The sequence below is a fragment of the Malurus melanocephalus genome, unplaced genomic scaffold (genome assembly GCF_030028575.1).
Source record: "Malurus melanocephalus ecotype Western Australia unplaced genomic scaffold, MMel_1.1 scaffold_71, whole genome shotgun sequence".
Taxonomy (NCBI): Eukaryota; Metazoa; Chordata; class Aves; order Passeriformes; family Maluridae; genus Malurus; species Malurus melanocephalus.
The window spans coordinates 904,092-926,769 of record NW_026623303.1 but is presented as its reverse complement, the minus strand read 5'-3'; the positions used below and the strand labels follow the sequence as shown (position 1 = coordinate 926,769).

At 37.2% G+C, this 22,678-nt stretch overlaps 1 protein-coding gene across 3 annotated transcripts in view; it reads left to right on the top strand.

The window, feature by feature from the left end:
- CORIN (corin, serine peptidase) overlaps positions 1–22,678 on the top strand; it is a 113,204-nt gene that overhangs the window by 88,178 nt on the left and 2,348 nt on the right. For all 3 annotated transcript variants that reach the window (XM_057366757.1, XM_057366758.1, XM_057366759.1), the window contains exons 16-21: positions 312–441; positions 12,632–12,754; positions 15,578–15,627; positions 17,075–17,249; positions 20,280–20,551; positions 22,185–22,318. In XM_057366757.1, coding sequence (XP_057222740.1) covers positions 312–441; positions 12,632–12,754; positions 15,578–15,627; positions 17,075–17,249; positions 20,280–20,551; positions 22,185–22,318 — 884 coding nt within the window. The remainder of the gene's footprint in view (positions 1–311; positions 442–12,631; positions 12,755–15,577; positions 15,628–17,074; positions 17,250–20,279; positions 20,552–22,184; positions 22,319–22,678) is intronic.

Here is a 22,678-nt window from a genome sequence, read left to right as displayed (position 1 = left end):
AAACCATGACAAGGCTATAAAAACTGAGGCTATCAGCAACCCCTATGAATCTGTGCTGGTGAATTAGAAGTATTCAGGTTTATTATTACCCTCAAGGTGCCTTTGCTGTTCAGTGTTTCATGCTGTTCAATCTTAGCGTGGTTTTGTTAGCTGCACTTGCCTCGCTTTTAAATTACATAGCTGTTCATCCAGTAAAACTAGGAAAAGTGCCAGCAACTTGGAAAACTTGAATGTAGTTGTATGTTTTCAATTTGCCATTTATAAAACTATTTGAAATAACATTGAACTTTTCTCTTTTTTTTTCTTTCCAGTTACTCTGTCTAAAAACACAAATTCCTTGATGTTCCTGACCATTCACAGGTCAGCTGCTGCTAACCATGTTTGTGCTGATGAGTGGCAAGAAAACTTAAGCCAGCTGGCCTGCAATCAGATGGGTTTAGGGTAAGGTCAGTAGTTTGTAGCTTTGATGCATTTCTTAGGACAATGGGAGTGATGGAGTTAGATGTGAATTATCATTGATCATTGCAGTGTTAGACCTAGTGTGGAAATGGTTCACAGAGAAAAGAGAGAATGAAATTTCGTGAACTATGGCAGGAAAAGAATTTCACTAAAACCTAGACTCTTTCACCACTTTATAAACATTGCAAGATTGTTATTTAAAGAGTATTTTGCCAAGTCTCAGTACTTGAACTTGCAGTTATTGCTGAGGCTCAGAATTGCTTGGTGCTGCAATACTCTTGTTTCTTCCTAAAGAATTAAAGCAGACTTAGGAAACAGGAAAAATTATCTTGACTTATTTGCATTCTGCGATAAATACTGTGAGTTGGACAAGTGATATACGTGACTTGGGCATGTCTGAACAACAAATTATAAAAGAGAGAGCTTTCTGTGTGGAAGTCTGGAAAAGAAATATCCTTCATATGTATTTCTTATAGCATGCACACTGAATTGCATAATAGTTAATGCAAAATATAACTGTTGGATTAAAAGCAGGTTAGTTTGCTCTGATATTTACAGCTGTTTCCTACTAGGAAGAGGCAAATCTGATGGTATATAAGGATATGTCTTGTCAGTGTYGGAATTAAGAAGTGTCTTTTCTGTTTGCCTTTCACCACGGCACCTACTGACATGCGTRTTCTTTGTGCCTTTCCCAAAATACACAGGAGCATAAAAACCCTGGGTTAGAGGGTCTGCACTGAACCCACCCTCTGCTGTCTTGCACTGCAGGGATACTTGGCATCAGTTCTAACAGATGCCCTGAATTCAAGACCACCTGTAAATGGACTGCCTGCTATTCTAACACACAGTTTTATGTCTTCTATCTAGTTTATTGTATCTAAATAATATTGGCATCATCTTTATTCTTAAGCTTTATATGGCATCCTAATAAAGCTTAACTCCTTTGATGCCTTCAGAAACAGAAGATACCAGTGCAGAGCGCAGCAGGACAATCCCTTCYCTTGCCTGGCTGCTGATGCTGTGCTTGATTTCCTCCCCTTTTTCAGAGGTGTGCCTAAACTGAAATTAGCATGAATAGAAACCTATACTTTCCTGTTTCTTCACTGATGCTTGCTAGCAGATGTTATCAATCCTACACTTTTAAGAAATGTAAGAGACAAAAATGATTCTTACATCTCACTAATCCATTTTCTAACAGGGTGAGATATTCTACAAATCAAATTTTCTACAAGATCTTTGTAGTAGTGACAGGTATTTGAGTGAAGGGAAGTGGGAAATTCCAGCTCAAATCTGAAGTCTGCAACTTCAATTTAACTCCAATACTAATTTCWAATTCTTTCTTGTGGTACTTCAGAAAACCAGACTAGTGTCTTTCCTTTCGTATTGCCTAATTTTGTCCATCACCTGAAGCTTTTTCAGATTTTCTTAGCTATTCCCCAAGTTTTTCTGAAGTGGTACTGCCAAAAATACAGTACGTTAGCTTTGAAGGGCTGTAAGAAAAACAAAGATTAYAAAGTGCTACCAGAACTGATTTCCAAAAGGAGTAATATGAGTAATATAGTTATTTCATTCTTTTGTTAACATTTCATAGGGATTGAAGGGAAAAGTCATGGGGGGTGACATTTTCTRTATAAAGACTGAAATATTGGAGTTTCATGCCACTGTGAAATCTGATCTRAAGCCATGAACTTCATCTGTTGGCATTTCTGCCCTTCATACATTATTTCTTTGACTTATAACAAGAATGTCTGAATGTGAGGTTGATACCATTGGTGTTTTTACTAACCTCTTTCTAGTCACCATTGAGGGTACAGGTAAATTAGACGTAACTCAAATAATGTTAAAACTCCTCCTTTTTACTTTTAAAAAAAATTACAGAGCACTTTCCTGCTAGAATTCTCAATGGGAACAACTTCATTTTACTCCTTCAGAAAATTAAAGCTGTGAATATACAAATTCTGTCCGCATTAGGGCACACTGCAGAATCACCCAGTTTTGTGACTGTGCAGATTTCTTTAATAAYAATTATGGCAATACTTGATTTTGATTGAATAGTTCTCTTGGTTATTCTTAGAGAAAAATAATGCAGGTGAGATATCAAAGTGAAGACTTATTAATGCCTTAGACCAGGAATTGCAACAAGTTGTAGCATATGGCATTTTTATTTTCTGTAAAGCTCTCCAAGCTGTTTTGCATAACTGTCTGGTGCTTTGCCAAATAAAAACTCCCAACTGCTATATAGCATGGTAATGTTTGAAATATAAAGGCAATGTCTTTTTAACAGCTTTTTATATTTTAGTTATTTAAAAATAAAAGATATTTTAATAATCTGAAGAAGCAAAGATTATTATTATCTGAAGATAATTAAATGACTGTGGTTAAAWATAGGTTAAATGATAGTGGTAATGCATTTTATGGAATGTCAGTCACTCTGTTTGGGATGTATAAGCCTTATGTCTGAAGCAACATTAGTGTTAATTCTATTCTGCCCATTTCACAAAATGCAAGCAATTTTCGTGGCTGTTTCCCAGTTCTAATTCCACAATGATGTTGTTCTCCAGGTTTTCACAGCACAACACATGGAATCTGTTGTGTGRTGCATGATGCAACATCACATAAAACTGCAAGTTCCAAGCATTGTCTGAAAGGCTTTGGACTAATGATGGCTGTTGCTCAAGTTAAGCAACATACATTCTTAGCGGTTCTTATGTTTTCCTCTAGTGCCAAAAAATGTGAAGCAAGCCAGTGTTTGTAATGCTAAGAGTTTAATGGGAATGCTCAAGTCTTAGGCTGTGTAGTTTACAGCCAGATGGGACTATCACATCACCTAACCTGACTGCCTCTTTGTGTCAGGACACATAAGTTTATTCACAGACCACTTGACTGAGTCCCAGATTTCAATACAGTGAATTTAAATGCAGTCCCTGACAATTAAATGCAATTAAATGCAATTAAATGCTATCAAATGCAGTTTTTCTGTTAACACAGGTAGACTGCAGAACAGCAGTCAGTCTCACATCTGTCCCGGTGTGTGCTAGAGGCTGTGCTGCTGGAGATGGGTGTACTGAGCAGGTTTGGAACATTATGTTGGAACAATGTAGGTTTGTCATGGTGTTCAGTTGAAGAAACCTACTTTCATATACTTGGAGGCCCATGTTTTTTTGTTGATGAAATGGTGGTTGTAAAAGCATGGTCTACTCAGCTCTGAAATTTGATAAACACAGAAGTTAGTGGAGTTGTTCTGTCATTGTGTGACAATGTAGTGGAATAATTTGTCTTTCTTGGCTGCCTTAGGATGATATAGCAAATAAATATAATAATGATAATCTTCAGCAGCTTGTATCCAGCAGATCACAGGGGAATTTTACTTCATTTGCTTGTTCTGGTTTAACAGTATCAGAGTAAAATCACAACTGTCTACCAAGTTACTTGTTTTTTAAAATCTACTGTAAACTGTTATCTTTTCCTGTGACTGCTGCTCTTTCTTGGATGCTGTGTCTCTGGTGTTCCACTGAAACAGGTACCTCCTTTTCCTTCTTTCTGCTGCTRCAGCATCTGCTGTGAGTGTATTTGTGGAAGGGAAGGGCCAGTCTGTCATTGCTGCCTGGCCTTTTGTCTTTCCTGGTATTTTTCAATCTAAGTCCTTGGTATGAAGATCTTTCATATTTGACAACAGCGCAGTCAAGCTGCTGGATTGGCAGTCTCTTGCATTTGCATGTTCTATTATGTTTTTTATTATTCTATAATTATTATTCCAAAAGAATAACGGAAGCTCAGCTTAATGTCTTACTTGCTTAAAAACATAACAGAAACAAAACCCACAATCCTTCTGTCATCCCCACATAATAAATTTCAACTTCTGAATGAAACTTCATTTTCTCCAAGAATAAACATGACATTYAGTGAATCAAATTCCATGCCAAAGAGGAAGAATTTGAACTCATTAATTCAATCTGGATTTCTAGACCCACTCAACAGAATGTAAAATACTCTTAGCCTACCCTGAATATATTCATATATCTGTGGCCACAGTGTGTTCTATTAATCCTGTAGATGATGTAGAAAGATAACAAATTTTTCACAGTTTTAGAATTTTTTTAAGTCTGGAAACTTAGTAACTCATTACTGAGATTTACTGGAAAGAAAGCTGGAAAGAAAGCTGTGGAAGGCTACTTCAGTAAATTTGAGCAATCATAAACCAATGTGAAAATATGTAGACTTTATTCAGTGTCTTAGAGTTGTGTTAGATTAAAATCTGATAGATTATGTTTCATCTTTCATATATATGTAGTTTAAAATATAATTATTTGTCTAAGGCATTTTTCAAAGCAATTTTAACATTACATTTCCTGGCAAATTATGACAATATCTTCAAATAGTCATTAAGCATGTGGCCACTTAGCTCATATAACTCTTTTTAGCTCCATGATTGGATATTTTCTTTTTTTTTTTAAAGTAAAATGGTAATTCTTATTAATGATTTTAGTATCTCAAAGAGCCCTGGAGTTGTCTGAATGTGYTCATGGGTAACTGGCCATAGGTGGCCCTACTTGACTTCCACAGGTTCCTTCTAAGCCCAGCCATTCTGTGGTTGACTGAAAGAAAGATACATGAATACCATCAAACAAGGAAATGTTCTTACTCTAATGATTGATTGCAAATCCTTTTTCAAACTATTTTGTGTCATAACTTGGACGTTATAAACCTACTGCCCCATTTTTTCTTKCTTTTTCTTCCCTAGGGGCTAATTAGTAAGTTAATTAATTAATTAACTTTAAATTAATTAAGGACTTTACATTTAATCTAAAGTCAAATTAATACTTCCCGCTAAGAAAATCTAGATTTTATATGAAGTTTTAACTTTAGATGCTCCCAAATGGTCTTTTTTTTTAACTTTAGCGACAAAATAATACTTTATGAAGTCTACAATTTACAGGCTCAGACAACAGAGCGTTATGGTTTAAGCAGCTCAGCCCTACACAGCTKCTTGCTCACTGCTCCCAGTGGGACGAGGGAGACAGTGTGGAAGAGTAAAAGTGAGAAAGGTCATGGGTTGAGAGAGAGAGAGTTTAATATGTAAAGCAAAAACCATGCACACAAGCACAGCAAAACAAGGAATTCCTTCACCACTTCCCATGGGCCGGCAGGTGTTCAGCCATCTCCAGGMAAACAGGRTCCTTCCCCTGGGATGATGACTTCTGGGGACAACAAATGCCATCASGCCAAACATACACCCCTCCCCCTGACTCTCTTCTCCTTCCTCCCATTTTCCATACTGAACATGAGGTCACTGCTATGGAATATCCCTTTGGGGTGGTGGGTTCAGCATTGCTGGCTACTATGGAATCGTGCATCCCCAGCCCCATCGCTGCTTGAGTGCGGTGAGAAGCAGAAAAGGCTTTGACTCTGTAAGCCCTGCTCAGCAGGAATGAAAACAGCCCTCTGTTATCAGCAGTGTTTTCAGCACAAATCTAAAACACAACCTCATGTGAAGAAAATTAACTCTATCCCAGCCAAAATCAGCACACAGAGATAAAGCAAGCAAATAATTTTTTTTTCAGTATGAGTTAATTTGTTCTTCATAGGTTTGACTAGTTTATCACCTAAGACATAAGACTTGAGGGATTTTGAAAGCTGAATGTATCACAGTGATTATGCCATTCCTATGAAAAAATTWAAAAAATTATTTAATCATACATGTTTTATTTTTCTATCAGTGCAGTGAATTATTTTAATTTCTATTTTCTATGTTTCAGTTTTTTCACATTAAAATTTYAGATACTTCTGATTTTAATGCTATTAGAATCAAGGTTTTCATCTTTTAGTCCATATTCTGTGGCACAGATGTGGCTTTAGAGMATTCTGCTCAAGACCCAGAGGCATCTTAACCAGTATGTAGAGATAGGAAGCAGATGTGGTTCCACTCTGAAACAGGCCTAATTTGTTTTAAATTGGTGCCCATATGCATGTAATTCATTGCCTTCTGGCATAATTCAAGGCTTCCTTTCTCAAGCCTGCTGCCACATGAAGCTTACAAGAATGGAATTATAGAAACTAAACTGACACGTGTCACTGTAGCTTGGAAGAAAGAAGTAATCCAGTTTATGGACTATACTTTGTCCTAAACTTGCAGTTTAATACATTTGAAAGAGTTTTTCTGAATGGAATAGGGAGAATAAGGTATTGAAAACACTGCTGTATGGMAGTGTCACAAATGTGTTACGAACTGAATGATGAACTTCATAACCTAAAATTAGTCCCTGCCTTCTATTTTGTTTTATTTTTTGTTATAATTTACTATGCTTACAAGTCACAATGCTTGTTTTTCACTATAAACTTTAACTGTTGTGCGCAGAGATCAGTGGGTAGCAGATTAGAACACTTTGAAAATGATTTATTAAATATTTCCGTTGTACAGCTTGTCTAATGATTTCCGTTGTACAGCTTGTCTAATGAAACATTACTTTCCCCCACTGAGGGCACATTTATAATGTAGAACACAGACTGGGTTTTGTTTTTATTTCTTATTCTAAAAATTCCTCTCTTAAACACACATAARGGAATTCATAGCTTGAAATGAAATTCATTAAAGGAATATTCTGATTTTTAAGATGAAATTGAAAAGTTAGTAAAATTTAAGTTTGAAATTTCCAGTTGGCTGACATAAGTGCTACTGCAAATTGAAATGTTTGGCCTTTTGATTTTACAAGTAACTGATTTTATAGATTATTAAATAATTTTTAATTGACTAAGATTGAAGGCAACTTTTTAGATTAAAGGAATTAGATATGTCAGAATGTTATGTGCCCTGTGATGTTCATTAGATGTAGCAGACATCTTTCTGTGAARCAGCATGAATAACTTCACTCAGGCATGAGCTGCATGGTGACCTGAAACTGGAAGTAGAATTCTTTCTCTACATGTAGTTCAAACTTAAAGAACTGGTATAGAACCATAAGTATCTGGAGAAAGAATAAGAAAAGCCAGGGATATTATACGGGATTGGGGGGTGGGGGAAAGAAAGCAAAACAAGTGAAAAACCCCAAAACAAAATCACAAAGAAAACTTAGGAAATCGTATTATGTTTCTAAGATGTCAAAGACAAGAGATAGGGCTAAAGTAAGAAATAAATAGGCAATACACTGCTCTCCAAAGCAGCTAGTTTTGTTGAAATCATGCAAGAGCATTTAAGATTTATGGCTCTGGTGTATCTCCATTATGGCTGACAATAGTGGCAGCCATAGATTTGAGAAGTTGTAGAGAATGGAGGAAACTGTTTGGGATGCCATGTGTCTTTAAAAAGGATAAAAGAAGGAGATGCAGAGATTTACAAACTACTTGCCTAGCATGAATTACTAACAAATAATTGTAGAAGTATAAGGTCCTAATGACAGAATTTATTCATCAATAACAAGTCATGTCAGAGTCCCTTAATTTATTCCTTGAAATACCAGAGACACTGTGGATGGGGAAGAAACTGTAGATATGATATACTTTTAACTTTCACACTATGTGAAATCACTTTTGAAATAAGTAAGGATCATAAAGATGTATTGGTGGGGGGCAAAATGCATGCCAGTGTGTCTGGGAAGATACAGCAGTAAAGTGAGTCATTCAGATGATAGAKTGGAGAGCATGCTTGATAATTTCCCATTCAGCATCAAGCTGGGAGGATTTGAAAGCATTTAGGAAGACAGGATTAGAATTAAAAAAAAAAATTTGGTAGGTTAGTAAAATGGCCTGAATTAACTAAGAATGTTTATTATGTGTAATCACTTTGTGGTAATGCACAGTTTGTGTTAGGTTTTGACTAAATGAGAATTGGCCAACAGGAGTGAACAGAGACCTAGAAAGTGATCTGTGAARAGAGGTTTGAAACTCTGCCTTATCAGTCAGGGAGGGAAGGAGGTTTTGGAGTCTTGAAAAATGTAAAAGGTTAGGAATAAACTGCTCTCCATTTCCAATGGAAATAAGACAGAGTAATGAGCTCAAATGACAAGTAGGAAGATTATTTTAAAAATTGCTTGAATATATTGACTAGCAATGCTGAGGATTTTTCATCATTAAAGTTAGGCACAAACCGGGTGGACAAAAATCTGTCAAAGAGAATTTAGATATGGTTGATCTCATTTTGAATTAGGGGAATGGATCAGATGGCCTCCTAAGATCTCTTTTGGCTGAATTTCTGATAGTTAACTTTTTAGTGAAAGAGAGTCTTATGGAAGAATTTTTTCATAGGTAGGTCCGAATCCCATTTCATTCTTGAAAGCAGTGCAGAGCACCTAATGAAATCTGTGTGAAAGTCACACCTGTCTTGTACCACTAAACTTGGTATTTCTATCACCTCAAATGTAGAGGAGAAAAAAGTCATAAAGTACTGCTGTTTGTCATGCATCTATTGTAAACTTACTTTAATATGGAACTTTACCCAGTCTTGGAGAAGCCCTTAGGCTGAGACTACAGAAACTGAAAAATTTATTCATTGAGTGTTATGTTTGAGCAGTTTGAGGTCAGAAGGTCTAGTGTAGCTATTTTGGCTATAAAAATTTACTGCAGATATTAGACACATGAGAAGATTAGACTTTTATGTTCTGTTCAGATTTTTTATAACCCCATGGGTTTTAAAATAATATTTCACTGTGTAAATAATTTCATCCAAATGTTATGAGATGTTATAAAGTCATGACGTTGCAGGTAGGATTTATATTTTATTTTCTCAGTCTGGTGAGGGATCTCACCACTCAAAAGGTGCGAATTATTGTTACCATGTTATGAATGTCTTGAGTTTGCAGATATCATTAACAAACTTCCTGAAGTAATGTAAGTATTTCAGATCTCTGTGTAGATATTGGTTGGACTTGATGATCTCGGAGCTCTTTCCCATCCTAATCAATTCCATGATTCTGCGATTCAAAGACTGTTCTGTAATGTTAAAATATGCTCTGGTGTGTGAAACATCTGTTCTAGTGACTGCTGGCCTTCTTTARGATTCAGCTCTTCAGCACAGGCGCTGGTCACTACAGTGTGTTTGTGCTGTGCAAAAGAATCATAAAATCTGCTCGTGTAACAGGCATCTGGAGAACATCTAGTCCATCTCCCTCTTGAGGCAGAATTATTGCCAAATGGGATCAGTTCTACCACTGCTCTGCTTTAGCCAAGTCTTGAAAACCTTGATGGCTAGGGCTCTCTGTTCCAGAGCTGCTTCACCTTCCTAATGTCTCCTTTTCATGTGCTACGAATCTCCAAAGCTGTGGGTCCAGGCCATTTCCCCATGTCTTACCATGCAGCACTATTGAGAAAAATTGGTTTCTGTAATGTTTTAACTCCTCTTCAAGTAGTTGCAAGTTAGTATTCAATTGTCCCTTAGCTTCCTCTTCWCAAGAGTAAGCAAGTTCAGTACCCTCAACCCCTCCTTATACATCAGTGCCAGAGGCCCCTAGAAAATTTGAAAGCCATTTGCACGATCCTTTCCCGATCCCTTCCATTTTCTGAATACTGTCTTAAACTGATATACCTCAAAACTGCACACTGTGTTCCAGTATGTATGGTTTCAGTCAACAAATACTGTTTCAGTTTTGCTTTTTGCTCCAATACAGGAATAATTAAAARCACTAACTTAAAATCCACACCAAGCTGTTACGGTATATGCAAAGGAAAAGGGAAAACAGAAAATTGCTCAGAAGTGAAAGAGCCTTCTATGAAAGTGTTTCATTTAAAAAGAGTTGGCTTGAAATCATGAAAGATATTGGAACTTCAGCAGGCCACTACGCTACTAAACTGGCAGGAAGCTGTTTTTGAACTTGAAGATGTAGCTTGATGTCTAGAAGTAATTAGCACAATGGCCTTGTTGTCTAAGAAACTCAGTAAAGCCAAATATCCTTGTGAATTGTGAGTTGACACTGAATATTCTTCCCAGCTTTTCTTTACAATGTGTCTGTTCTAAGAAGAAAATGTGTGCTACAGCTCCAAGGGGGACCAAATAGAACCTGCTGCCTGCTGTGTTTCTGGAGCACAGGATGGGGCTGGCTAAAATGAGTACCCATTGCTCCACATCCCTTCTTTTTTCTCAGTGATTTACAGTCCCTGCTGTAATGTATACTCCTTGTGCAGCAGCCCCTCTGAAAGTCTTACATTCAGAAGCTCTCACCAGCCAGAATCTTTTCTCCTAAGACTTTTAGCTCATGTTCTCTTATTCTCTAGCAATTCTGAGTATGCTCTGGTCTCTACACAGATGCTAACCATTGTCTCCAGCTTTCATTCTCTAGAAATGAGGCTCTTTTTTCCACTCATTCTGGCTACTATTCATTAAATAGATTAAAGGAGACAAGTGCTGACCCTTGACTAGGTAAAAGAAAATCTTTTATAAACAGCATCAAGGAAGAAACACAAGTGTTTATGGAAGGCATTCTAAAGATATAAATTACGGTATCCTGGTTTTGACTGTTCTATATTGAGCTGTGACCACCAAGGAAAAAAGCCATAGCCATGAGCTTACTTTTTCTAAGTAAAATTATAAAATTTCATGCAGGTATAAGTGTTTTGTCATTGCCTGGGTTTAGAAGTACAAGTCTCCTTAATTATGATTATAGCATCACTGTAATCTGTAATTCAGAACTGCAGGTCTCATCAAAACAATCTGGTATTTGGTATAACATAGATTTGGATCTATCAGATGGCATGATATTTGCAYCTTTTTGCACATTTTTGAGTTACATATTTTATAGATCAGACATTTTACAAGTACATGAAATATCACTGTACACAGTTATGAAATAGTGAACATCATTGTTCAGACAAGATCATAAAGAAAAATGTCATAGTAAGAAAAAGGTTTGCAAATTTTTGATAGGAAAGAGTGGGAGAGGAGATCTTTATGTGTATGCTAAAAACAAGCACTAAGAAAGAAAACATTACAGCAAACTTGGTAGTATATGCCTGCACATTCTGCTGAGTAGATCATGGAATATTTGCTTAATATGCCCAGAGATGGTTCTACAAAATAAGTAATGTAACATGCAGGATCCAGGGCCATGAGCTCAAAGCTTGGTTTATTCTGCCAGCTGCGCTGAAAATATTTCCATATGGTTACACTGACAACTTTACCATAAMACAGAATTCTTTGATCTCTGTTAGTTTATGCAATCAAGTGTGTAAAGTGTTCTGGTGGTTTGTAAAGATTTTTTAAAAAAGAAATACAGCCAGCACTGAGACTTGGACTTAAAGACAAACTAGTGATCTGGCTGGCATTATGAGACACTGTCATGAGAGATTGAGTTCAGAGGCCTGTTTAAGGACTTATCTTAGTTTTTCTGAACTTCTTTCATTCTGTTTTCCATGAATTAGGRTTTAGAATTCAGCCTTTGGCCAGCATTCAGGAGAGCACTGCTTGAAAGTCCTTGTCCTTGTCAAGGAATGATAGCTAATCATGAATGGTTCTGTGCTGAAAAGCTGCATGACAAGTAAAGTAATTTAGAAATGCTCCATTTTTTTTGCCTTTGGCCATCAAGATTTAGGAAAATAGCAATTTCTTCAGTGGCTTGAGTCTGTCAGGCAATAACTATACTGAGAAAGTGGATATATGAAGATATCTCCTGGTGAGCCATTCTAACCCTCACATACTGTTAGTTTACAGCAGAAGGACAGGTTTGACATCGTCACCYGTGATTTTTTCTGTTTTGCAAAGTAGGTAGCTTGGACCCCGATTGCTCCTCACTGTTAAATTTTAATGGTTTTCCAGTGACAGGAATGTAAGAAAATACTTTTTTCTGTTACCTCTTTTACAATGAAGATCTACTTTTTTTTTTTTTTTTTTTTTTTTTTTTTTTTTTTTTTTTTTTTTTTTTTTTTTTTTTTTTTTTTATTTTGGGAGGCCAAGAAACTGTTGAAACTGTATCAATGTGTGCATTTCAGTAAATGCCACCAGAAGGTTCTTCTGTTCCTCATTCCAATTCTGCTTCTTGTCACAAAATACAACGTGACAKTCATATGTTGGCTGGCCTGGCTTCTTGAGGTGATTTAATTCTCCTAGCTATGAATCTGCCACTCATGGCATTGCTATAMCATTCAGATGTCTATCTTTGGAGTAAACAGGAGATTCTAGGGCCTCCTCATCTTCATAATTGTAATACAGAAACCTACCAGAAGTTCCATCAATGTCTTTCATTTGTTTCAGAGGACCATCCAAAACAGAAATTGTAATAGAGAATGAGAAAATGCAGGACCAGAAATGGCTGAACCTGCACTCAGACTGGAAGAATAAGAATGCATCCACTTTACACGCACTTCTAGTGAATGGGTAAGTAACAGGTAAATAAGACCTATTTAACTGCTGTGGGTAGTCACTGATCAATGCAAGATGAGTAGCTCTTTGGTAAGCTCTTTTTAATCAAGGTATCTGTGTATAAATCCCAGCAAATACAAAGCACATACTTTTAACACCATCTTGTGAATCCTCAGAGGCCTCTTGTGGCAGAATAAAAGCATTTGAGTGATACAGAGTGATGTTCTTGAAGCACCTAGACTAAATAGCTTCATAAAATCTCTGCTGAGTAAAAAGTCCAGCAAAATCTGCAGCAACATCTTACTGCCCTCTGCAGCCCATGTACTCTGAATTCATTCATTTGGAGCAAACACAGCTTCTTCAGTAGAGCTATATCCACTTACAGTAGTTTTCTTAGCAGCTGCTCTGGCTTCAGATGATGGTATATTCCTTYTAATTAACCCAGCTAAACATTAGTTACTAATGAGAAGCTGGGATCCCATGGTTGMGACATTCAAAGTGTGACTTTGCAGAGCCAATAAACTTAGTTTTCCCAGGGAAAACTGGGAGAGCCACCTAATCCCCACTGGCAACTGCATTCTTCAAAAAGCAGATCAATGGTTTCTCTTTCAAATGCCCAGGGGCTTTCAGAACATCCCTCTTCCATAGAAAATCCTTCTGTTTCACAAGAAGAKATTGTCTTGRGTGACTGCAGAGATGTAATATGTGTGAAGACAACAGTCTGAGGAAGAAATCTACTTTTCTTTTGCTTGGTCCTTTATTTTCTGTACTCAAAGTTTTCCCTAGTTGTAGAATACTGAAAAGATTGTGTCTGCAAGGACCTAATTTTGCTTTCTTACAGATCTTACATATTTTGTACCTTTTTTGTTTCATATTAGTATTTTTCCCATTCATTCATGTTAATGTGTATTTCTTCATCTAGAAGGACCTTTACTGAACAGTGCCTGACACTTGAAAGTTGTCATTTTAACTCTGATTTTCCTTTCTCACTGTMTTTTCCCTCTAGCCTAACAGTATCTAAATGCTTTTCTCCAGAGTAATACAAGAATAAACACCTTGGGTTGTGACCAGATGCAAAGGCAGATCCACAATYATATTCTGTTCAGTCACTAAAGTGYAAAGCAGAAATTTCAAGGTACTTTTTGACATTTTTGAAAGAGGTCTACTAGGAAACGTATGAAGTAATGGATCTGGAGCCTCTGAGTTACAAATTTTAGTAGCAAAAGGTTTAATTTTGCCCAAAGTACAAGTTATAGGAGGATAGACATCATTAATGAGGATTATTGTTAAATCTATTGCACAAATGAAAGTAACATGTAGGAAACAAATGTTCCAGTCCCCCTGAATCCARAAAATGGATAACAAGAAGTGAGAAGCTAAGGGAGAAGGGTGCATGAAGGGTGAGGCTGTTTTTTGTTTTGGCTGCATCAGGTATCCATCCAGGTGACTGTGAAGAGCTCCTGAGACCTGCAGTCTAGGTGTATTCATCTAATTCCTTTTAATTTACTCAACTAAACAGTTACTAATGAGAAGCCACAATCTCATGGTTGAGACATGGTTTGTGCTGTCATGTAAATGTTTGTGCTGTTGAGTATGTTACATGTTTAAAAGAGTTGCCAGGCTTCTGAACTAATGGGAACTTGGGCAAGAACTAASAAATACACCACTAATTCCTAAAGTTTTGATAGCAGGGAAAGGCACAGTGCAGGCTATGCACACATAAAAGCTTAAAGTTTTGTCTTTAGAGCTGGCTGGTAAGTCAAAGGAAAAAGTGTAAAACATGAGCATGACTGATATCAGTTATATTCCGTATATTTTCTTTCCCTCTCAAAATTGTGCACAAAATTTTATTTCTTGAAATTAGCTGTCTCTACTGTTTCTAGAAAAATGATTTTATGGTCTGTGTTTTCAGGAGGMGAAATAGAATGTGTTACTGCTTTGTACAGTATATGAATGAGGTACATGCAATGTAAGGGACAAAGGTCAGGTYCAGTTCCAAATTCAAGGTGATCTGGTGAGCTGGCTGACACTGTTGTTTTGCCCACATTAGTATCTATAACTTAACACCAAATGCAGCCTCTTTTTTAGGTGGTGGAAGTTTTAAAGATATTTTCTACCTTTTGGGATTAAGGTCTGCAAATAATGGGGCACCTGGGGAACAGATGACCTGGCATCCAGTCCAATGAAGCTCTGCACCTGCTTCAGAAGAGCATGTACAGAGTAGGAGTGAAAATGTTGTGAAAATAAAAAGGCAGTCAGCTAGTTGCACAACAGTGCTTGCTGATTTAGCAGTGATTTCTCCTCCCTCAACAAAAAAATAATTCTTCTCTCTCTCATCTGAAGGTTTTCAACAGAAATTTTAAGTTTTTGTTGTTTGAATACCCGCTTATRCAAACTTCCTGGATTCTTTTAAAACACCTGAACTTTTAGGGCACAAAAGATCATCTGTTATCAAAGGCATTTCAAAGAAAATCCTGTCCTTCGACTGTAAGGAAGAGGAGAATGACAATCTGTGCTTTCAGGTGCCATTAATAAGAACTTGACAGACTGTGCCTCCCAAGTGACCTCAGAGCTGGATCCATGYCCAGGGAGCGAGGTAGTCTGCAAAATATGTAGCACCCACTCATGAAATGCATTGCAAAGCTGAACTAATATTTTGAATTATCTTCCAGACGCTGGAAACCATGGATGATCTGGCATAAGCAGCTTCTCGAGTTTCTTTTTACGATTTGGGGAATTTTTTAACAGCTGGATTACAGCAATGAATACAATACCTGTGCTGATTTTCTAATTACCAAAGTAATCAATTAATCTACCATGTTTTRTTTCAATATTTAGACAGACGTGTCAAAGCAGAAGTAAAGTGGCTCTCTTTTGCACTAAAGAAGGTAAGAAGTGTACATAAAATAGATATTTTTCAAAATGTGTTACATCACTTTAACAAATGCAGATGTTTAATGTGGATTCATTCAGAAATTTTTACTAGACTTCTGCAACATTCAGTTTTTGCACTGTGTTTGTTTTTGCCTACTCTCCTTAGTTCAATCAGCTTTTCTTATATTTTGACTAAGATGCTGTGCATTGAGGTAGCTCATTCCTGATGCCACGTAAGAAACTTTGTCAGCAGTCAGGTTCCAGAAATCAATTTGATAAAACTCCCTGCTAAAAATATCCTTAACCACCAGAGTGGTTAGCAGACTATCTGCCTGGGAGTTGAAGCTGTGATCTGCACAATTGTTAAGCTCAAGGGAACAGAAGAACCTGAAATAGAAAGTTATGGACCAAGTCTGCTGGCACAGCAGGTTGTACAATTTTAAGTGGTKTGAAAATGCAGAAATTCTTCACCTGTGATGAAATCATGTTCTACAGACAAGGACAGCTTTGCTAAAGAACACTGGAACTATGATTTAGCTTGACTCAGGGAACAGTAATTACAAGACAGGACCTAAATTTGGGAAAYTAATCAAAACATTTGCTACTCATCAAAAAAAAGGAATAAGCTCCAAGGAGCTTGTTGAAGGTGTTTTCTTCTGACATATGTTACTTTAAGTACACTGAAAATCCTTTATTCCATGACGTTAAGTAAACATGGTAAGAATTATAAGTTCAAATAACCATTGCTCCAGTTTATTTCTTCACCCTAAATTCTCACATACTTGCAATGGCAGCATATCCTCCCTTGGGACGTGGATTGCAGAAACTGCTGGTGTTCTTTTGTTCTCTAAATCAGACTGAATATAAACAGGATAAATAACAAGCCTGGTATCTTTCAAAACCAGAATATAAAGTGAAAGTGAAGGATTTTTTTCAGAATAATAAGTGGCAGGTGCGATTCTGGTGTAATTTCTAGTGGAAGTGGCTTGTAAAGTGTAATGGACAAAGTRCTAGAGTGTCTTCAGATCTTGAAATGTTCTCCCTTAGTAATTTCTACAGGCAAAGCAAGTTTGCTGCTGTGTAGCTGAATAAATGTCATATTAACCTCATACCTGACTTAAGAAAAACATTATTACTGCTGAGCACATTTTCCAGAAGCAATTCTTCTGGATAGTACAAAGTAGCTTGAATATATTGCTGGCTGTTAAAGACATAAACCTCGTGAGCAAAACCCGAACTTAGCTGGGTTAATATTTCAGGCTGATCCAGTCGAAATTAATAACCGGAGACCAAATCCTTTGATACAAAGGAAGGTTCAAAGTGGCTGAGTGTGTTTGATTGTGTTGCGTGGTTGGTGGTTGCCCATTTGGTGTGTGGTCCAGTGTCACTCCGTGGCTCTGTTGACAGCGCTGTGGCGCAGTGTTCCCGCAGAAGGCTCTCTTTAACCCTGCTGTCCCACAGACTGTGGCCGCCGCCCCGCCGCCCGCATGAGCAAGAGGATCCTCGGGGGCCGCACCAGCCGCCCGGGCCGCTGGCCATGGCAGTGCTCCCTGCAGAGTGAGCCCAGCGGACACATCTGTGGCTGTGTGCTCATCGCAAAGAGATGGGTCCTGACAGTCGCACACTGCTTCGAAGGGTGAGAGGGCGCAGATATTTTACTGCTCATATAAGCTTGTGCGTGTGAGGTACCAAGTCCTTCCTCCTTTACCAAAMGCTGGGGATAGGAGAAGACCTTTGCAGAACGGCCAACACAGATTAAAAAAGAAAGGAAAAAGATGCAAACCAGCTTAGGTTTTCACATTTTATTAGTCATTGCTGGCATCTCTACTTATGAAAGCTACATAAAGATGCCCTGACTTTCAGCAGGAAACAGGAAAAGGAAGAAGACCAAAACACTAATTCTATAGCCCTCATACAACTGCCACGACTTAAAAAAAACACCCTCTGTACCAGCATAAGAAAAATGAAAARATTATGTGGCCACAGGTATAAARCAARRCTGAATATTTACTCACAGTGCAAGTGACATATTGAAGTCACTGGCTTTTCTTTTTATACAGACCACTCTTTCATTAGGATGGCAATCAYTAATAAGTCAGTATTAACAACTGCTTTGTGCCTCCTGGTATCAGAGGCCGTGGTGGAGGCAGTCTGGAGTGCAAATGATGTTGACTTATCTTAGGAATTGTTTTGATCATTGTCAGCTTTTTGGTGCTAACCAATATTTCTTTTTGATGAACCACAGATTTTAGAGGGAGGCTTATTATCTCATTTATTTTGCCTTGTACAAAAGTTTTTAAATTTGGTTTTCTAAAGAAAATTTAAACAAGTGTTTCTGCTGTAGTTAGCAAGTACTTCTCTGGCATATGGTTGCTTAATCCTGCTTTAAACTGGTGCTTGCTTATTGGAAATTATTTTAGACTAGACTAAACACCTTTCTTTGTGTTCAAACCAGCTGAAATTCTATTTTAAGCAAGATTCTCTTGAACTGATATTTCTTTATAATGTCAATCATTCCCTTTTCCAGTAAAAATTTACATTTTATCTTTTTATTTCTGAAGCACTGAATTCTTTGATGTTTGTCCTTTTAAACTAACAGTGTGCTAAACCTGTATAATACAAACAAGAATTCTGTATTTCATCTTGGGTCCAGAAGGAATTTGTCTTCTTTCTCCATCTATTTTTAAATATACTACTGGAATATTTCCTATCCTTTAGAAGAACACTTTCTGGTGATCTAAAATAAAGGGTGGGACAGAGGTTGATCCTTCAGCAATATTGGACAGCTATTGAATTTCCTGGGTAAGAGATTTGTCTCCTTTGTGAAAGATAAGCAAAGCAACTATGATGTTATAAAGTAAAAATTCTCGCAGTTTTGTCAAATGCAGAAAAAGTGCCACTACATTTTGGAGCTGTTCATTTACCCCTCATGTAGAGCTACGTAATATCCCTGTGAGCTCAGAGTATAACTTGTTAAAAGTTTCCTTCACATTTTTATTCTAAAAACCTTAAAGTACTAAGATATTCTGGTCTAATAATTGATTGAGAAGTTACATGAACTTTTTTCTTTTCTGCCTTTCTGAATACATTTGGGTGTATGATTTCAGAAACCTGAAATCTTGAAATTCTTCATTTGTAAGAAGACTTTGGTTAGCCTAACATATAATCAAGGCCATTCTTGATGTCACAATTTTTTTTAATATAAAGTATTAAAAAATTTCCCAAACCAACCAGATAAGACAGCAATACATAGAGATTTTAAAGTGCCATAGTCCTTTACACAAAATGTTCCATTTTGTGAAACTCATGTGAAGTCTGAAGTACAAAACATGAGAACCAAATAACAATAATTCAGTGTTAATACAAAAGGACATGAATACTTGTAGAAGGCATGAATAAAAAGAGCTTCATGAAACATCGTGTCCTTTGCTAGTTTTTTTATTATAGTTCCCAGAGTTTTGTCAAGATCATGTTGAAATGCATTATTTTAAAGCGTTTAAGATAATAAGGATTTTTTTCTTTACTGCAGGACAATGCATTCTGGCTGTGACTGCTCATTTCTCTAGGCAATGCTTTTTTACAGTGGTCATAAACACAATAGCATATGAATATCCACAGCACTTAATCTCTGTAACTTCATGGAACAGTTCACAAACTGATCATGATGGTGAAATGATTATTATAGTCTGAAATGTCAGAATTTTCATCCAACTCTTAAGATAAAAGTAGCCTTGATTTAACGACCAAATCTTTTTACAAATTACAGGAATTTCTCTACGAAAAAGCTGAAATTTTGCATGCTTAGATTTGCACTGCTTTGAATAAGCTTCAGTCCTGTCAAAGTGGCTTATTTACATGGAGTTGACTTTCAGCAATTGTGAAAAATGGTGCCTTTTTGGAGGCTTATAGAATCAATCACAGACTAATTAGAAGTGCCTGAAGACTAATCAGGAACCTAAAAATTATCCTGTGACCAGTCAGGATAAAGAGGTTGAAGCCTTTCATAAAATTTATGTTTTTTTCATGTGTCTCAACAGACAATCATTCAGTGTTCCCCTTTGTATCATATGTACTGTTGCTCTGTGGTGCATGTTTACCAAAAGAGTCTCAAACAATTGTAAGAGTCAAAGTAACTTCTGGTTTTAGGCCTAGAAAGTATACTTGGCACAGACTGAATGCTGAATAAATCAGGGAATTTTCCCATAGCTATTATAAAATACTGAATTTACATAATAGAATTGCTTCTTTGAGACTCCTGAGGGATTACTGCTGTCAGCAGCAGACTACTGAACAACATTCTCACCCCAGTGACATTTGTGTGCCCACCAGCGAGGATGCAAGCAGCTAATACTTGGGCAGGATCCAGGGCATTATTTTGAGAGCCTTTAATACAGCAACTAGTATATGGTTACATAACTTCTGATGGAGTGAGCCTTAAGGTGTTTGATTACAAGCAGGAGGGAAATGGAAAGCATTGACTTTTATTGCTCAGATCTTAGCTCTAAGGAATAATRCCTAAGTATTTGTTTTCTACTTGTAGCATTACTATGTGCAATGCTTTGCCAAGTGTGGCATGCAAAAAGGGAGGAAAAAATCTTGGGTATATTAGCTTAAAAGAAAGATTTTGACTGAAATTTCACTTTTTTTTTTTTCCTTTTTGACAAAGGAGAGAAAATGCAGCAGTCTGGAAAGTAGTGTTTGGGATTAGCAACCTTGATCATCCATCAGGTTTCATGCAGACCCGACTAGTGAGGACCATCATCCTCCAYCCACGCTACAACAGAGCAGTCGTGGACTACGATATCAGCATCGTGGAACTGGATGAGGATATCAACGAGACCAGCTACGTGAGACCTGTCTGCTTGCCCAGCAAGGACCAGCTGGTTCAGCCAGACACCTACTGCTACATCACAGGCTGGGGACACATGGGCAACAAAAGTAAGATGAATATTTCTCTAGCTCTTGAAAAACATGTGAAGCTTCTACTGAGTTAATCAAATAAGTGATCCTACTGCAGACTTTTAACCATTTATACTGTTACTGCATCTTAGTAGATACCAGGGGGGTGTAACTACTGTTGAAGGGCTCAAGCTGTGACTAGAGTCTACTTTTTTCAAAGCAGCAGCCTCAATTTATGCTYCTTAATCCTTACTTACTTACTAACTTAACACTCTGGCTTGATTTTTAAAAATGTTGAAGATTTGGAAACTTCTATCAAGAAAATCACCTGAATTAGTTATGATTTTACTCTTCTAAGTTGCATTYGGAATGGCATTGCAAAGGTATCACATCATCAATGTGGGAGAAACACTTATCTCAGTGAAAGCTGCAGACACTGGAAGCATTGGCATAGAGGCTGAAGGAACAGGGTCATGAACCAGCACTCTGTGCCACACTTTCTATTTGTTACACAATTTATTCCATAATCACAAATGTTTTTGCATCTCTGAACAGAATGTTAGTGTGTTTTCTTGTTTTGGRGCTACTGCAGTCCTTGGGTCCCAAGGCAAGAATTGTTGTGTCATGTAAACCTTTCTTCAGGCAAAATTATTCTGCAKGAATGGTTTGCAAATTTGCCTGGCCACAACACTTTTAGTGCACTAGCCATTGTGTTTCTTCTTTTGCTATTATAGTAATCACAAGGGATGGCTTTTTCTTTTCTGTACACTGGATAAGGAAATTTTCCTTTCCATATTGCTTCAGCTGTAGTGGCCAGGTCAGACATGTGGTAAAAATTAATTTGCACACATGAGGGGTAGGCTGTTTACTAGCAGCTCTACTCATCTAAAAATACCTCTATATGATGTCAGGAAAACATCTCTGACAGAATGCTTTTGCAGCACTGGTAAATGGAAAATCGTTCTTTGTTCTCTAATATGGTCAGTGCTGGTTTTAAAGGTTTTACGCTAGGAGGCAGCAAAAACCACTATGGCTACATAACATTTAGTACTGCATATCCTAGGCTGAACAACATTGATCAGAATTTGAGCTCAGTCAGCTGTTTAGACTGGAAAGAAGTGTTCTGTTGTCTCTTAACATATTACAATATTTTCATAAGGTTGGAATTTTGATTCCCTGGTACATTCTCTAAGTCAAATTTACTCAAACATAACCAAAATGGCTGTGATTATTACCAAGTTTTACCATGAGAGACACCAAGAAACAGTGAGATCCTACCCTGGAACAGTGAATCAAACCTCTAATCCACCTCCCTCATATTACTGTTTTCCAGCCACCACCGCCCCCATCTAAAAAAAAAAACACTGTACACGTCAATGCTCAATGAACAGCGAATGTCACATCAATCCCCATGTGCTTAGTCCTTTTCCAGAATGCAACACATAATGGTTCTGGCTCAGGAGCACAACAGCAGCACTGTAGCAGTGCAAATACCCACTGGCTTTCACCTTGGCTTTGTGCTAAAGGATGATTCTTCTCTCCTTACATTTAACACAATGCATAGAGAGCAATAGTTATAATTTATCTTGATGGAAATGTTTGGCATATCTCGAAGGTTCATAATAAGTATGTGTGAATTTGTGTTTAATTAACAGTTAATTCTGTTTTTCAGTGCCCTTCAAGCTTCAAGAAGGAGAGGTTCGCATCATTTCCTTAGAACAATGCCAGTCATATTTTGACATGAAAATCATCACCAGCAGAATGCTGTGTGCTGGTTACGAATCTGGCACCGTGGACTCTTGCATGGTAGGCTTCTCTCTAATGAGTAACAGCCAAAAATGCTTTTAGAAATCAAAGTACTCTGATGTAATTAGGCCTGGCATACTTTATTCTAGGAATGACAAATGTCTATTTACATACTTTAACCCAACTTTTATTGTTGCTATTATTGTTAATATTAATGTAAACCACTGATCTTCATGATAATGAAATGCTGCTTGAAGACTCTAGGGTTTAGCTCTATTCGTTAGCTTTTTAATTTGTATGAGCCTTTTGCAGGTATTTTTTTGTACAGATGTAATGGCTAACACTGGTAATGCCCTGTATGGCTACACAGTTCAGCAGAGCAGCTGGTTTTTGCAGCTGAGTTTTTTGCTAAAGGCACAT